This window comes from Pipra filicauda, unplaced genomic scaffold (genome assembly GCF_003945595.2).
Source record: "Pipra filicauda isolate LSUMZ 115617 unplaced genomic scaffold, ASM394559v2 scaffold13_size5146498_pilon, whole genome shotgun sequence".
Classification (NCBI taxonomy): Eukaryota; Metazoa; Chordata; class Aves; order Passeriformes; family Pipridae; genus Pipra; species Pipra filicauda.
The window spans coordinates 4,873,136-4,890,967 of NW_024103874.1; the positions used below are offsets into that span (position 1 = coordinate 4,873,136).

General features: G+C 46.6%; 1 protein-coding gene across 4 annotated transcripts in view; it reads right to left on the bottom strand.

The window, feature by feature from the left end:
- NKAIN4 (sodium/potassium transporting ATPase interacting 4) overlaps positions 1 to 9,461 on the bottom strand; it is a 51,706-nt gene extending 42,245 nt beyond the window's left edge. For 2 of the 4 annotated variants that reach the window (XR_003538760.2, XM_027710664.2), the window contains exon 1: positions 9,166 to 9,461. Coding sequence is in view for 3 of the 4 variants with exons in the window: in XM_027710664.2 (XP_027566465.1) it covers positions 9,166 to 9,219 (54 nt within the window). In the remaining variant the exon portion in view is untranslated. The remainder of the gene's footprint in view (positions 1 to 9,165) is intronic. The other 2 variants (XM_027710663.2, XM_039378537.1) reach the window with 2 other exon arrangements.
- Between the last annotated feature and the right edge of the window lie 8,371 nt (positions 9,462 to 17,832).

Consider the following 17,832-nt stretch of genomic DNA (forward strand, 5'->3'; position numbering starts at 1 on the left):
GCCCAGCTATAAGGGTGGGCTGTGGATGGATGAATGTGCACTTTGGGCACTGATTATATCCAGAGGATCTGGGGTTTGGCTGCGGTCTGATGGCAGAGCTGTGTAGACTGTGGGACCCAAGGACACACTGAGCTGTGCACACCTGCTGTCCCAACCTCCCTGCAGCCCTCCCAAACAGTTATGGTTTTCTTGTTGGATCTCTGTCCAGCGTGGAGCTGAAAGCAGCAGCCTGGTTCTCTGGATCTAGACATCTGGGGACTAAAACCTTGAGATGTACTCAGCACAAACCACCTTCCACCCTGCCTAGCATCTGCCTGACTTCCTCTGTACCTCTGGGAAAAGCAGGTCAGATTTTGGGCCAGAAGACTTCTTCTGTGTGCAAACAAGCCTATTAAATGAAAATGAAGCAGCTGCAATCACAGAACCAACTACATCATGGTCTCCTCAGGCTTCAAGAGCATCTGAGACTCTGCCCGTGTCAGCACAAGGCAGGATAAGGGGAAGAACAGATCCTTCTGAGAAGGTGCCATGCAGGGGCTCTCACCAGCTGTTGGCAGAGAGGCAGACCCCTCTTTCCCTTGGATGTCTCAGCTCAAAATAATGAGAAGGGAAACCTGAAGACCCAAAATCTTAAGAAGTGTCAGACATTTGAAAAAGAATTGCCCTTTCCCAGCTTTTTACTTTGTTTTAAGGCTGGCAATCACATCCCCAATTGCTCGTGCTCACTTCTCTCCACATGCTCAGACAGCAAAGGGCACATAACAGCCTGTGAACTCCCATCACACTTCTCCCAGCACCCGCTCTACTCCCTGCTGAACAGCCAGTGATCTCCCAGGCTAATTAGCCAAACGGTATTCTGCACATATTTAGCATTTCTGAGTAATTAGGATAATCAGATTTCTCTCCTAATTCTGTACATATACAATCTAAGCAGGTGTATTGCCTTTCCCACAATGGTATCACAAAAAGTGTGCTGTCTCTGGAGCCAGGGATGCCAGACGCCTGTCAGAGCCCATTCCCATCTCCCACATGGAAACCTGCTGCTAACGGATTACCAGTAGCCATGGGGAATTAGGAACTGGGTCTGATTTGGCAAAGCAACCAATAGTTCCAATATTCATGCAAGTTATCTAAATGCCCAGCCTTCAAACCATCCTCCAGGGAAGAGCTGCGGGAGAAGTTGTTTTGCTCTGCAAAACAGGAGGTGTTTGGCCCAGAACCTCAAAGGTGTTTTGGGTACTGGGGAGTTTCTGGGAGTCTACCCAAGGCTCAGGACTCAGGTCTTGGTCATTCTCCACAAGGTTAATCAGCTCCTGGGCCTGGATTTTATCTTTGCAAACCTGTGAGCTGGGAAGCACGTATCTGTGGTCTGTGCCTCTTCCAAGGTCCCTAAATGAAGTGTCAAACCAGCCAGGCCAGGCCAGCTCTTTCTTGTCCTGTTGAGGTGGGTCTTTGGTGGACATCTGTGTGCTTGCTCCATTGGCACAGAAAAAATATGATGATGATCCTGCTTTTCTTGAGTTTTGAGCACTGGAGGAAAAAAAATGGAGCAAAAAGGAAAAAAAAAAAAGGGGAAGCAAATCGATATTTTGCTGGTCTGAGAGAGCCCAGGGAGCAGGTGGGAACCTGCCTGCAGGGCTGGTCAGTGCTGAAAGGTGGCAAAGGAAGCTGGCTCAGGGACAGTAGCTCCTGATGTCTGCCTTCCTCGAGCAGGTGATGAAGACAAGCTGTTGCCTCGATTCCCACAGTATATTTTCATTAAGCCCAGGCAGATGGCAGCGGAGGTCACTGCTTCCACACCATCATCCTTTCAGCTGAGAGGTGTCAGGGAATCTGACATCTCAATTACTAAACCTAGATTCGACCAAACAACACCCAGGACGATGGGGGGAGGGGGATCAGAAAAGCTGTGCTCCTAATTTCCAAGAATCTTCACCTTTGAGAGAAAATCTGGGACGTGCTTTTCCCTGATAAACAACATATTTGTGTCTAACGTCCTGACACAGAAGCAGCTGTGCTGAGAATGAGCCACAGACACCAAGAAAACGGCAATTAAGTCCTCGTGGAAAATAGACCAAAAAGCAGCCCTTGGAAAAGACAGTTGATGTTAATGAGCTACAGCAAAGTCAAGGCAGGAGATATTGATCTTGCCCCAGCAGAAAGCTGCTGCTCGCTCTTCTCTAGTCTGCGAAGCCTCTGAGCTAAATAAAACTTCAGTTCTTCACAAGGACTCTCAGATGGGGGCCCAGGGCTCGGCTAAGCCAGGAGGAGCCAGAGCAACACCAACACTGACTTTTCTGTGTTCAGTGTGAGACAGTCCCAACTTGCTGGTGAGAAGCAGCACTTCTGCTGAAGCGCCATCTCAGAGATTTCTGCCAGATATTTCAATCAGTTCAGTTTTTCTCCTCCCTACTATTACTACCTACTTCCCTATTACTACTCTACTACTACTGATTCCCTACTTTTTACTACTATTAATCCTTATTTTTGCCATCCCTACTATTACCACTGGCAAGAAGAAGACAAAATAAAATTCTGACACTTATCAATAAATAAGCAAAACAGAAGTTGTTTACTATTATTCTGAAATCTCATGAACTTTAAGGTAATATTATGACTCTGGAATGATTACGAAATATCTCAGATTCACATTGCCACAGGGCATTTATTCATTGAGTTTCCTTCCACAACAAAAATACCCAAAACCACTGGCCTGAGAGCAGATGAGTCACCACAACACAGCACCACCCTGCAGCAACACCCAAACCTGTGCTTTCTCTTTCAGGACTTTCCCCCTTAAACCTCACCATGAGCTGGGTTTGGGGAAGACATCATGATGTCAGAGATATCTGGAAGATGAGAACGTCCAAATTCCACAACTCCAATGAAAAAAAAAAAAAACCAAAACAATTTGTTTTTAGAGAGAATTTTCAATTTTTTTCGGAAGTGTTTTCAAGCTTCTGTAAAAGTTCAAAATATTTGGGCTTTGGCACAATAAACACCCTCATCATTTTCAGCAAACATTGCCAAATGCCGGAGTATTTTCATTTTTTTTGTGCAGAAATGTAATTTTTTCCCTCCTCCTGTTCTGAACATAGGGAGAGGGAGAAAAATATACTGCTTTTGAAACAAAAATTTTCACTGGGTTGAAAAACTCTCTTTCTACAAAACTTAAACACAGAGACACAACCTGTGCAGTTGGGTGTGCTCATCACATCTACTGCAGCCCAGAAGGAGTGGGGACAAAGGGAACTCCACAAGCATAAGGACATTAAATCACAAATTATCCCTGGTTTTTGTTTGGGTTTTTTTTGTTTGTTTTTTTTTTATTTTTTTTAAATAAGAAAGAAAAGTTCAATCCTACTGACCTCAGACCCAATGTTTTGTTAATGGGAAAGGGAATGCTACAGCTGGGGCACTTGCTGCTCGTTAGATCATACGCGTTTTCTTGAGTGCTCAAAAAGCAGCGGGCTAGTCCAGGGTTTTCCTGGAGGAAAAGCGATCACAATCTGGCCTTTGTTATCCAGTTTGTTCTCCAAGAGTTCATACTTTCGGGCCCCTGGCGCAGATTCTTGGAAGAGCTCCATTTTGCACCCCAGCCAAAATGATCCGAGTTTCCATATATTATTAGCACACAATGGAGCAACGTCAGCTCCCTTAACCCCACACCAGACAGGGGGAGAGGGTCCCCCTCGGGGAAAACCAGTTCCTTCTCTTCTTGTAGGGCTCTGGTGCTTGGAAAGAGGAAAAAGGAGAAGGCAAAGGAGCAGAGAGTGGCCGGGAGAAGTCAGAGAGTGGTCAACAAACATCCTGTGTCAGCTGAAACAAAGCCCCACTTCTCCAGGGAGAGCTGACTTCAACACCACCCTGCCCTCAGTTGTTTTTTGGCTTGGCTTTGGCCAAATTTCATTCCTGGTCTGAATGGGTTTGGTTAGAGGACAGTTCCTGTGAGTCATCTGCAATCTCCACCACCGCGATGGGAAACGCGGATGTGGGCAGCCGGGGGATCTGCAACGGGGCACAGTTGAAACACAGACCCCAAGCTGCTCCTCCCTTTTGCTGCAGTGTACTGACTCCAGCTGCTCAGGAAAAAGGTGGGGGGAAAAAAAAAAAAAGAAAAATCTCACGCAAAAATTCATCTTTTTGTAAGAAAATCTCCACCGCTCTAAAATTAAAAATGTTTGCCAGCACAGCAAACATTTGCCAGCACATTTTTGATTTTTCGCCAAAATATTCTGGCCAAAACTTGGGAGAAAAACTCAGGATTGTCTATGGAAAGCAGATACTTCTCATGAAAATATTCATTTAGTCAAATCCCCAGGTTTCTACTGAAAGTCAGCTTCAGTGGAAAATGCTGACAAGCTCTATTATTGGCACAGCTTTAATTTTCCTTTGTCTGGAACAGACACGGAGAAGACAGCATCTGTCAAACGTACTCTTCAGACTTACGTTATTATTTAGCCTGGAGTATTGTTCAAGGACTTCAGGAAAGGTTTGAGCCATCACAGTGCTGGGTGCTGTGCATATCCAGGAAAGATAGCCCCTTCCCTAGAGGGATTACAATTTAAGCACAAACCATGGAGAAGATAAACAGCTGGGGAGAGCACAAGGTAATTTTGGAGGGGTCTTGAGCAGCGTGATGAGCAAAGGGATGCTGTGCTTCCCCTTGCACCTGCTCTTCCCTCCAAGGCTTTGTGCTCGGCCAAACCGCAGCTGTGCGGGCTCACAGCTCCCTCAGGAGAGGCAGACTCTGCCCCAGCTCCAGAGGCAGCTGCAGAGGAGGGCAGAGATGGGTCCTGCTCTCCTCACTCAGCCTCCAGTTCAAAATATCCCTGGGGTAGAGGAGAAAACCAAGCAAGTCATCCCTACAGTCCACAGACACCACAATCCTGCTTGTCCTTTACCCTGGGCAGGAAGATGCTCTGCCACCCTCCCTCTTGCAGCCCATGTGTGCTGATCAATCGAGGCACAGAACCAGAGAATGGTTTGGGTTGGAAGGGACCTTAAAGTTCTTCTTTTTCCAACCCCCCTGCCATGGCCAGGGACACCTTCCACTAGGCCAGGTTGTTCCAGCTTTGTCCAGCCTGGCCTAAAACACTTGCAGGGATGGGGCAGCCACGGCTTCTCTGGGTAAACCTGTGCCAGGGCCTCACCACCCTCACAGGGAAGAATTTCTTACCAGTAACCAGTCTAAACTCACTCTCTTTCAAATTAAAGCTATTCCCTCTTGTCCCACCACTACATGCCCTTGTAAAACATCCCTCTATTCCACCTATTTTAACTAGTCCACCTATTCTAACTTTCACTTTTTTGTTTGCCCACATCCTGCCTTCTGCCCTCACCCCCCACGTGCTCCGCATCACTTCACGTCTCGATCAAACCAACACGATCGCTTTAACTACAAGAGAGTAGTTAGAGAAGGATCTGTGCTGGCTTCAAATGGCTTCCAGAACTGGTCACCCCCTTCTGTAAGAGCTTAAAAAGGAATCACTGAGAAAAGAGCGAGGCAGAAAGAGAGCATGAGAAAATAAATAAATAAAGGTATATAGTTACTTTTGGTTAGTCTCAATGTGCAGCCCTGTCCCAGGGCGCCTTGTTCTGTGCTCATTTGAAGTATTAGTCACTTTTTCCATTAGAAGCTGTTATTCTAGGGGGATTTATAATGTATCTGTAAAATTGTCTCCAGGCTTTGCTTGGCATCTGAGCTCTCAATCCACGGACAGAATGTAAAGAAACTACAGTTGTTTGATTTATTGGGACAGGGCACGGGGAGGGAGGGAGTTTTTCCATGCTCAGTGGAAATAAATTCACATAGTGCCTCCGGTGCACAATCACTTACTGCTCCAGAAAATACACCGTTTGGGTGCAATCTCACACTGGCAGAGAGAAAAGAAGCAAATCAATGATTATTTAATACCTCCCTGCCTGAGACCCAGCCCTGGTTTGTGGTTTCTCACCATGAGTCACCCAGCCCACAGTCCTGCTGGGTGCAACAGTCTGCCATACCACTCAAGTTCGGAAACCCTGTCCTTGGCAAACCTTTTTCAACCTTAGTTTCTGTAAGGGATATTTCTTAACTCACTACAGAAGCTCCCTGATAGTCACGATTATTTCCTGGGGAGGCCTAGGGCTCATTTAAGCTTTACTCTCAATATACATCTGCCCAAAGCCTGGGAGGGATGAGAAAGGGCTGGTGATCTGCTGTAGGTAACACCAGCACCTGGATGGCAAAGGTGTTCAGGCAAAGCAAGAATGCAGAGGTGACAACTCCCCTGGGATTCACAAACTCTGGGAAAACACCCCATCACCTTGCTGACTCCACATCATCCATGGCTGAGGACAAGCCTGTTTGCAGGGTGGCCCTGAACTGGGTCAACTTTCACCCAAAATTCTGCTGGAGGTAGGAGTGGACTGGGAAAAAGGGAAGGATTAGGGACAGCACTGCACACCAGGACCAGAGGGAGGGAGAGCCAGAACCTTCTTGCAGCTTCCCTGCAGGACCGATCGTCAAAGCACGAGCCTAACGTGGACGCTCGATGGAAACAATAACCTAAAATTGGAACACGGCAAATTATTTATTCAAACTACAGCCTTCCCTCCCCCCTTGATTAGCAAACCGCTGGGGAGTCAGCCCTGATTTTCTTCAGGCAGATGCATACGCTCTCCTCCTCTCTGCGCCACGAGGCTCAGCCCGTGGGGGGCTGAGGATCTCGTTGGTATTCGCATTGTGTAGCAGCTCCTTGAATTCACACGTTGTTGTTCTGCTCTCCGGCTGGATCACAAACTTTTTCTTTGGGAACACACACTGCAATGATGAATATGTTTGTTTTCTGCCTTTTTTCTTTCCCCCAGGAAAACATTTAGACTGCAGTGTGCAAACACTTCCCCACACACTCACTCAACTGCCTGCACCTAATAATAAAGCAATTTCTATGAAGAATTGCAACTTAAATCTCTAATTTGAGTTTTTGGAGGGGTTGTTTCAGGTTTCCGTTCAGCAATTATAAAAAGCCCCAGTAAAGCTCTGAGGAACAGACGTGAGAACATGCAATGGAACTCAGGGGTGTGCTGCAGAACTGAAGTGGGAGATCCCAGCACTGAAATCCTCTCCCCATTTAAGTCAGAGGCAAAACATCCACAGAAGAGACAGGATTTCACCCCTGGAACTTCAGTAGTGGGAGACATGGAGCTTGGCAACAAACAGGGAAGACTGTGGAGGGTTCAAAGTATCAAATGAAGCCGAGCAGAGACATGAGAGGAACAAAGGAAGTTCACGTCATTATAATTTATTGATGATCTTGGCCTGATCACTTCAGTGTTTTGTCTCAGCAGAGCCCACCCTGAGCAGCAGCGAGTCCTGCACGTCACTCGGCTGTACGGATGTGGGAGTGATGTGATGATTTACAGACAAACTGCTTAATAAAACAATAAAGTAAATAAAAAAGCACCATGCTGAATCTCACCCTCACCCAAGCACTTGCTGGGAACTGGCCAGGATCTCCTGACCTCGCCCCCACCGGAGCGCAGCTCCAGAAATTCCCTCACCATAGTTCACATTTTTCCAGCTCTACCAATTCACCCAGCAAGTGCCATGGGAAATTGCTAGGGCTGAGGCATCCAAACTTGCTTAAGAATGAGCCAAGCTGATTCTTTTCTTCAAGGAGGAGGGTCTTAAGGAAAATAAAATGCTGGGGGTTCTTTGTCCCTGTATCTTGGATACAAGAAGACTCCCACGCTTGTCAGAAAGCAGAACAGCACCAGCAGTTCCTGGCTTCTTCTCTTTTTTATTTTTATTTTCTTTTACCCCACTGTGTTGAGTATGTGCCTTAAAGCAGGATGACATAGTGATGGGTTTAAGAGACAGTGAGTGTTGAGATGCCAATTTCTAATGTAATACAGGGTACAGCTTCTTTCTTCTGTGATCACGGGTGAAAAATCAAAAGAAATAATCTAGGAGACTAAACACACTCCCCAGCCATTCAGCTCGCTCATAAATATGCCAAGCAAGACGCTTTGTGCAAGAAAACCCCACCACTTCCATTCTGCATTTTGTTTAACTACGAGTCAAATCTTCCACCCGCATCTTCCGATTGTGCCATTCAGAGTTCACCGGGGTGCATTCCCACCCTCTTCCCCTTCAGTTTGAGGCTGATGGTTATCATTTCAAAACTAGCAGGTTCCCAGTTTTCCTCTCCCACCTTCAGCCCAGTGCCGTCCCCACACAGAAAACACTGCGCCGTCACAGTACCCAACTCCAAAACAAAGAGTTTTAACCAGACTCACCCCCTTGGCACCAGCAAACTATTCAACAGAACTTCGCAGGAAGTCTGCCCTTTCCTGCACGCTGCTAATGCTCCAAAATACAGCAAATTCGGGAGAAGTAAATGAAATTAAATACCTAGCTGCTGTCATTTCCTTTTTAAGGCTGGAGGAGCCCTGGAGCCCATTAGCTATTGACAAGAAGGGGACCCTCCAGATCCAGGCTGGATGCGCAGACACTCAGGGAACAACCAGACCTTTGTTTATCATCTGTGCACATGTCAGGAGGAGCAGGAACCTCTGCCCACCAGGGTCCGACCCGTGCCCACCAGGGTCCACACTCTCCGCACACTGAGAAGTTTATTCCTACATAAATATATGTATATTATTAAGCACATTTTATCCAAGCACTTCATCCCGGCGGAGTTTGAAAGAATTCCTTCCAAACCAGCACAAACCTCAGCAGGGTGGGATGCAGGCGTGCAGGGGCGGACGTGGGTGGACCTTTTCTTGCAGCTGGACATGCAAGAGGCTGAAGGTACCGGTGGGTTTTGGCACGTACGAAGTTTGGTTTGGTCTGCAACATCGCCACCGAGCCGCCGGGACTCCTCTCACAGAGCGATTTTCTTTTTTTTTTTTTCAGTTGTATTTTATAAGTACAAACTTATTAATTGAAAAATATTTTTTTTTTATGAGTTTTAAGCACCAGTAAATCACCCCGGCGCAGAAAGCGTCCCGGAGCGCACCCCGACATCCCTCCTCCGAGACGAAGTTGCGGAGGGAGCGGAGCCTTGCCCGGGGCAGCACCGAGACCCCGGAGGGGGCTTTTGTTCCCGGCTCCATCCCGGGGAGCCGAACCCCCCGTTCTCCGCCGCGTCCCCCCGAACCCCGAGCGCCTCCACTCACCAGCTGCAAAGTGCAGAGGAAGATGAGGGTGCAGCGGCCGGTGCAGCATCCCATGGTCCCCGAGCGGCGGGGGCAGGGCAGGGGCAGCCCGGTGGCCGCGGCCCCGCCGCCGCCCTGGGGCTCTGGGCTGCCCGGTCCGGCAGCGAGGCGGGCACGGAGATCTGTCTGTCGGTCGGTCGGTCGGTCGGTCGGTGTCGGCTGCCGGAGCCCCTCCGGGAGCCGGGGTGGAGGCAAGTGGGGCCACAGCTTAAAAGGGCAACGCTCCGGTGGCGCTGCCGTCCCGGAGGCTGGGCGGGCTGGCGGGGCGGGGGCTGCCGCCGCCGCCGGGATGCGCCCCCCGGGCCCCCGCAGGCGCGCTGGGATGCTCCGGTCCTGGCACCCGGCCCTCCCCCGGGAGGCGGGAGCAGGTCCTGTTCCCCCGGTCAGGGCGGCCCCTCGTTTTCCCTCTGGTGGGACGCGGTGCCGGTCTGTGCTGGGGAAGAGCGCTGAGCTGGCCAGGCAAGGTGTGTGTACAGGACACACGGCTTATAGAGCTCCTCTCCTCTTTCCACAAGTGCCCATCACCTTCCTCCGCAGGCAGGTGCTGGTATGTTAAACCTGAATATTAGGAAGACTAGAATGAACCTAAAATACAGCGGTTCTTCCCATAAAATTTGTCAGCGAGAGTGCACATGGAAGACAAACTCAGAAAGGGGGATAAGACAAGGAATTCTTGAAAATGCACATTTGTGGCTATTTTGAAATATATACGGAGGCTTGGAATGAATCCCAGTAGCAGAGGGATGTAGAACATCTCTCTGCTTCCAAGAAGAGTTTCTACCTGAGCACCATCTACACACCACTCGCTGTACCCTGCATCTGCACAACAGCAAGTCAGTCTAATTGTGAACAGTAGAGCAAATCCACAATCGCACAATCACCTCCTTTACACGCCTGAGTCCTTCCCATCGTCCCCTCCTGAAGGAGAAGCAGGATCCAGAAGACATGGATCATGCCAGCCCTCCCTGCCACACACGTTCCTGGCTGGCCCCAGGAGCAGGTCACACACCACACATTGTGACTGGGACAGACTTGTTGCTAAGCTCAGCACAACAGGATAAGAAGCTTTGGGAGAGCCTCATCTCATGACGAGGTTGTGTCTTTGCAATCTCCGGTGGCTCCAATGTCTGCATGACAGTTCATTCTGTCACCTCTGGCTGCTCCTTCTTCCTCTGAAGCACGTCAGGGTTTTGCCTCTGCCTCCAAAGCAGTGTGTGACTTCTCACCATCAGCAACCAGCTTCACTTTCCTTTTAAATAGGCACTGACCACTGCTTATTGCAGTGGGGTGAGAAGGAGATGGCAGCTGAAATCATAAAAGCTTTATCATTTTACTCAAGGAGAGCATTGCCTGACTATACCCTAAGGAAGGAGGATTAGTCCTCCAGTGCTAGGAATGTTTAAAACCTTATATTCACAACATTATTGTTATTCCCATCAGCCACAGGGAGAAACAGAACAAACAAACAAACGTACTCTGAATAACTGAGATTAGGAGGCAGACTCTGAATTGATCACAAATCCTACTGGTTTTAAATGGTAAAATATATTGATTATGTGACCTGTGCACTGTGTATAATCAAGGCATCAACTAATGCAGTCAGATACAATAAAACACATTTTATTATAGGTGAAAGGAAAACACCCGGAGAAGAAACCAATTTATTTCACCTGGAAAACTGTGGACTGAAGATGCTTTAGCAGTATTTGTATTCCTAGGAATATGGGTTTTGGATGGAAAAGGCAACAAAGATCAGTTTATTCTTTAAAGAATGCAGATAAAACATTCCTTACAAACTGCACAGGGAGGTCTCACTCAGCACCGTAGGGTCAGACAACCTGACACCAGAATTAAAACAGGAGCTCAAGCTGGCCGAAAGCAGGCTGGGGTTGGGCTGGTTTTGTTATATGCTCTGGAAACTGCTGGGAACAGCATGGGAAAGGCTGGGATACAGCCATGCAGGTTAGTACCTGGCCTTTGTGCCAGTTCTTAAGGTTTTCTGCATCTCTTGTTCTGCCTCCCGCTTCTAAAAACCTCCCGTGGGCATTGTGATTTTCCAGCTCAGTTGTACTGCAAAGGAGACACGGTGTGAAACAGCAAAAGGTATTGCTGCTGAAATGATAAGTTTGACTTAAACAGGATTTTTTCCACCTGCGCTTTTATCTTAATAAGCCATGCAGGAAGCAACTACGTGTTGGCTGGGACTCCACACGCATCTGAAGGAAAACACACTGACTGTCCTTAGATTTTTAAGAGAAGTAAAACCACAGGAATATCGCAACCTATATTTCAAAGAGAGACTTAAAACTGCCAGAGCCTGATCTTATAATCTTCATTCGTATGATTTCTTATCTGTGTTGGTGTAGCAGGTGGCCTGCACACAAAGGGGATCCACCTTGAAGCATCCAAGCAGCTTCACTGGTTTCAGCGGGGCTACTGACATGTTAAAATTTGGACACTTGCTTCTGCTGTGGTCTCCCACCTCTTTTGATTATGGAACCAGTGGAAGTGCATTGAGATTGAATCTCCTCACAACAGATTTGGTTTTTTGATGACTCTTTACAGGCTGACTAAAAAGCCTCCTGCAGACCACCAGAAAATCCTTTATTTCCATCAGATCAAAAATTAACTTAGCTGAATTTGGGCCTAAGTGAATAAAACATGTAGAACTTAGATGATAATTAGTTTAATTAGCAAGTGGGTTAACAAGGCACCATTGAATGAGGCAGCCATCCCTGATGGGCAGTATATCACCAGTGATCCCCACTGTGCCACTATGCAGTGGCACTTGGCATGGCCACAGCAGCTGCCAGCATCTCCTAAAAATTGTGTGAAGTCCTGACCATCTGAATTCCTGCACGAATGCTGCAGGACCACACATCTACCCTGAAAGTTTAATTCATAAAACCCACTACAGCTTTAACTTAGCAAAAAAAGAAAAAAAGCCAAAATTGCTCACTGTCTTGAATTTCTTATTACCTGGAGTGTAACCTCTCCCTCAGCTTTTGATGGATGAAATGTTGCTTCAAGAGTTCAGTCTGAATGTCAAGAAGGTTTTCTCCTGATTAAGGGCTTCTGGATGGGTTCTGAGGAATTCTTAGCAGGGATATTGATGCACAGGGATATGTGTACACAGAGTAAGGCAATTGCAGGCAGTTCCATCCCTTGCCATCACGAGAGGACCAAGAAAAGGGAATTGTTGTTGCATGGATCCAGCTGCATTTTTAGGGGTGATTAACCTTAGACAACTGGACCTTGTTATCACTTGTTTCTGGCCAATTACATCAAAATTACTTCGAGAAGTCCCAGGTTTACTTTAGGAGAAATCAAAAAACAAAGTTAGCAAGCTTGAAACAAAGCAGCAGTATCTTGCCACAGCTTGTTCTCTCATATCTGCAGCCTCCTTGCTCTGACAGATCAAGATGAGCAATAGAGGCTAAAAGTATTAGCTGGGGACATGTCTCTTCACAGCCCAAACCCTGTAATTGTCACAGCTGCTGAAAGCCGTAGATGGTCTTACATCCCACAGTACCATGGGGTGCATTATTCCACTCAGTTCATTTACATCCACCTCCTCTCCATTTTAATAATGTCACCTGGTGCCTTTACAGATGTCTGATCAAACACAGCCTTTCCATGCCACATCCAAAAGGCAAAGCGTGCCTGTCCCAGTGCTCTAGGAGCTCATCAGCCAGCCCTCTCCCCTCCTCCAGGGCAGACAGCAGCCTTCCCAAGATGGTCTGTCACATCCTATTCCTCTGTCACAATCAGAAGTAAAACCCACTGCCAGCTGCCTGAGTGATGCTGGCTGTGCACTGAGCACAGCAGGATTTCCTGGGGACACATTCAAAATGATCCGCTGGAAAGTCTTCACGTAAGAGGTGGGTGAGCTGTAAAGCTTCCAGCCACAGGACACTGTGGATGCTTAAAATGTGTGTGGGTACCAATGGGTTAGGACAAATCATCTTCCTGGGTGGGAGGAGGAAAGGGCATTAGGCTCTGTCCTGTAATGTTGGATGCAGTGAGAGGATCTACCGGCTGGTGACCCGAGGTTGCCGCCTCTCACCTCAGGCAGCCAAGTCTGCTGTAAAAACTGGATTCTGTGACAGTCCCACGTGTCTTACTGAAGACTTCTCACATAGAAAAAGGTTACTGAACCATCTACAGAGAGATTATGAAAAAAAACCCAAAAACACAAGGGCTTTTGACCTTCTAATTTTAAATTAGTAATTTTTTTCAACTGCCATTACCCTGGGCTAATAACTAGAGCACTGTTACAGAGCTCAGCTGCTCTGGGACTGAAACCAGCTGAACCCAAGACTGCCACAGTAGAAGACCCAAGAGAGGTGGCACTAGCCCAGACATGTCCTTCTTCTCTCCAGAGGGACCAGAGAGGCAGAGAAACCCAAACTGATCAGCACCGCAGTGACACACTCTCATCAGGCCATGGCCAAAGAAACCACACTCTGCTCTTTCCCTTCTTTTGCAGCCTGGTGAATTCATTGCTGACAAAAGCCCAGTGGCAGCAAAGCACACCATTTCAAAAATTGTTCTCATCACCACACAAGAAAGGAAAAATTCTCAATGACTTTTATGCTTTGAAATGGGTTCCCAGCAGCCCAGGGCGATCTGTAAAATTTATCAGAGCTGGTGTGTGAAATATGTCATTTTCTCTCTGATCCCTGTGAAGTCTTGGATGTTGGGGGGAGGCAGCTCCTAACCAGACTTTTCAGCATTTCTACACCACCATCATCTGCATTTCACATTTGTAATTCCCCAATATTAACTTGCTCAGCTGCACAACAAATTCTCATCACTCTTTGATGGGCAAGTGGAGGATGGCAGAGGTGGAAGGCAGATTCACCAAGCTCTCTGGTACCTCAGAATAACAGCAAAGTGAACAATTTGTCCATATCTAGCTGACACAGCTGCCTTGTTTGTGTGATCAAGGGCTTGTAGGAAGGAAACATGACTGGCATCAATCCTCCCCTGGATCAAACACATCAGCACCCATTAACTGCTACAGTGGAGTCAAGGTTCAAATTCACACTTTTACAGCTTTTCTAAGATGCTTTGACAATTCTGCCATAACAGCCCACGAGCAGCCCTTCAAATAACTCTTTTTCTATTTCTTCGTGACTATAAAGGAAAAACATCAAGACAGAAACACCCTGGAAGCTGCCAGCATTTTTGTTAGTCCGAGGGGGATGCCTTGTGCCACAGACCCCCTCACCCAAGCAGCAGCACTGAAGATCCTCCCTAATCCACTGAAATTCCCCATCTGTCTTATTTACAATATGAAGACTGAGAATATGTAACAACTACTGAACCACTGTGGGAAAGGCTGCTCACACTAGTGTCATAGTGGTTCTGGGATGGCTTCTCCAGCAATAGGGCCCAAGAGAACAGCATGGAGCTGTGTCAGAAGAGGTTTAGGTTGGATATTGGGAAAAGGTTCTTCACCCAGAGGCTGGTTGGGCACCAGAACAGGCTCCCCCGAGCAGTTGTCACGGCCCCAAGCCTGCCAGAGTTCAAGAAGTTCAAGTCAAGTCAAAGAGTTCAATGCTCTCAGGCACATGGTGGGATTTTGGGGTCGTCCTGTGCAGTGCCAGGAGTTGGACTTCGATGATCCTTGTGGGTTCCTTCCAGCTCACGATATTCCATGATTCTCTGCCAGCATTCCTGATAAAGTGGCGCAGGTGCTTTCACAGGCTGGAGCAGAGAGGAGGGAGTGCCCGAAGGGTTAAGTCCCGCAGGAGGAGCAGGCTGTGGCAGCTGACACCCCAGAATCTCAGCCCCTGCAATCCGAGTAGCTGGCATGACTGCAGCCACATTTCCAGCCACAATTTCACTAGGCACTGTGACCAAGAAGTAATTCAATGCAGCTGCCAAGATCCCTGGGTATTGATACCAAGTGATTATTCAAGGTTTCCATGCAACAGTTGCATTTCTCAAATGATATGACCAAAAAAATGAGCCTGAAGGGTGAGTGCAATCTCCCATTTCGGGCAGTGCCTTAGGGCGCTCTCGTTTAGGAAAACTGCCTCCCCATTTGCTTAGGAATCATTTTTTCCTCTCAAATGATTACAGACTTCCCCAAGCCAATTTTACAAGGCTCATGTGACACGATGGAGAAGAAATCAATAACAAGTAGTTTCTTTGAGCGTGTCTTTTGAAGGACATCTGCAGCAGTGTGTGCACGGGCGTGCGGTGTCAGGAGCCGGCGTGTGAGTCCTGCCCCGAGGAAGGTATGAAACGTGCAGTCAGAAGTGATTCCAACACATAGAGACACAAACCCAGCTATTTTTCTGCCGTGTTTTCAGTGATATTCTTTCCAATCCCAAGCCAGTGAGAGCTAATGCGTATTAAGAAGTCAGCAGTGTCAGGTGCCACCAGGCTGAAGGAGCATTTTTTACACACATTTGCTTTACAAAGACTTAATTGCCTTGGAAATAAGCCACTTGAACCAGCCTCCCAAAGTTCATTCTGAATATCCACAGAGTAGACACAGGCAGGTAGCAGCACTTCCAGGCTTTTTCACCCTGCCTGGACCATAGTAGCTGCCCACTTTGATTGACAGTGAGACAAACTGTGATGTGACACACATGGACTTGACATTAACACAAAGTTTAAGCTGTGTGTAGCAACAGCTGCTTTTCAAATCAAAGGTTTTACTTTTCTGTTTCCTGTTTTAATATCAGAGTAAAGCTTCCTGCTGCCTCATATGAAAACTTTCCAAATTAGGTTTCATTTCTGAAATGAACGAAACGTGCACAGGTACAAGGACTTATGGGGGTCTCTAAATACAACTACCTGCATAAGCTTTTCTTCAGCTGTAGTGAGGAGGTGGAAAAGCATAAAGAAAGGGTGTCTTAGTAACCTGATGGGTAGTGGAAACGCACACATTAAAATGCCCTCCCAGCTGCATGGGGGAGTGGGCACGGGGAGCTCAAATCAGAAGTGAATTCCCTATAAATATGGAGTGGAAGGATAGGGGTTGATTACTGTCCTGATCTTTTCTGTGTTTTGAAGAGCTGGACATGAATTTCAGAGCCAGAGGCTGTGGTGTGTGGTCCATGGTGTAGGCAGGACTCCATGATTCAGTTGTAAGACTAAACTCCTGCCTAAACTCTGGCTTTTGGTGCCTGACCACCAGCACGGCTGTGCTGGCCATTAGATGGAATTACAGATTCGTGTCAGTGTCAAATTAAGGAATGAGGTCTAAGGAAATGTAAGGAAAGGTCTGAGGAAATGTATTAGAAAAGCTCTGATACAAGGGTTTCTCAGCTGAAAAGGAAGGAAAAAGTAATGTTCCCTTATACAACAAGAGGGAAGAGATTGTTTTATTACGTCCATGTGGCATTTCTGTAACTTAATGGCAATATTCATTGTAGCTGGGTAAGGTTGCTATGCTGTGGCTGCCAAATGCAATGAATATCAACAGCCCTGAATGCTATAATTAATAAAAATAAATCTTATTCATTCAGCATAACAAACAATAATAAAAAATAAACACTCAATAACAACTGATGTTTCATCCCATGGCAGAATACATTTCGCACATTATTTTTCTAATTTTTTTTTAATGTGACATAATGTTAGTAGGAATGAGCTTCTGTCAAGATTTACAAGACACCTCCTGAAGTCACTTTGAACTCTCAAGCCTGTTAAGTTGAAAATGAGATCGAGAGTTCGGTGGCTCAGGTGACAACCTGCTCACAGTTCACAGGGTGCTATTCAGAGCATGCAACACACAGAAGCACCAAAAAACTCTCCTGGAAAAGGGTGTTACCACCCAGTCCCATCAATGACTGAGATTTCTCATGGTGTTAAAAGGGCTGAGTTCGGTGTTCTGTTATTATTCACACAGTTATATACACAGTTATATGTTATTCACACAGTTACATGAGTCATACGCAGTGACAAAGCAGAACTCAAACGGTGACATTTATCATGCAAGTAGGTCCATTCCTCTCTCCTCACTCTTCAGATTTATTAAATAGATTTATCTAACAAGGGTATCTACATTTCCTTTTGTTCCCCCTCAATTTAAGCATTGTCACATCCTAATATAGTGGCTAATCTCAGATGTGTGGGGAGGGAAAAAGGCAATAAAAATCCACGTCTTCTCAGTCCACGACAAGGGCTGCTAGTACAGAATATAGTATTCAGCCCACATAGGCATCAGTAAACAAGTCAAAACAAGGTTTTGTGGTATCTCTCTTTCCTTTAATATTTGAAGCTCATTCTGTCAGCTATTCTAGAAGAGGATTTTTCCAATATTTTCTGTGTAATTTAAATCAAGTGGTAATGCCACTTCCTTTATGTCAGGGACTGTGATATTTAATAGCCAAAATCTAGTCTTATTAATAGATTAGAAAGAGTTTAGTAGATCTGTAAAAGAGGAATAAGTGAAAATGAGTGCTCTTTGGTTTAAATCCTGTTCCCAAGATTTATTTTTTTACCTAAGAAGTTTCAAAGCCATCATATAAAATCATTAACTTACAAGCAAAATTGTACACTAGGTAGCTTATCTTAGTAAGCTTCCACTTGCTATTAGTCTTCTTCACTGCAGTTATGATGCACATGTTCATGAAATCTTTGTGGAATTGGGCTGTAGCTGTTTTC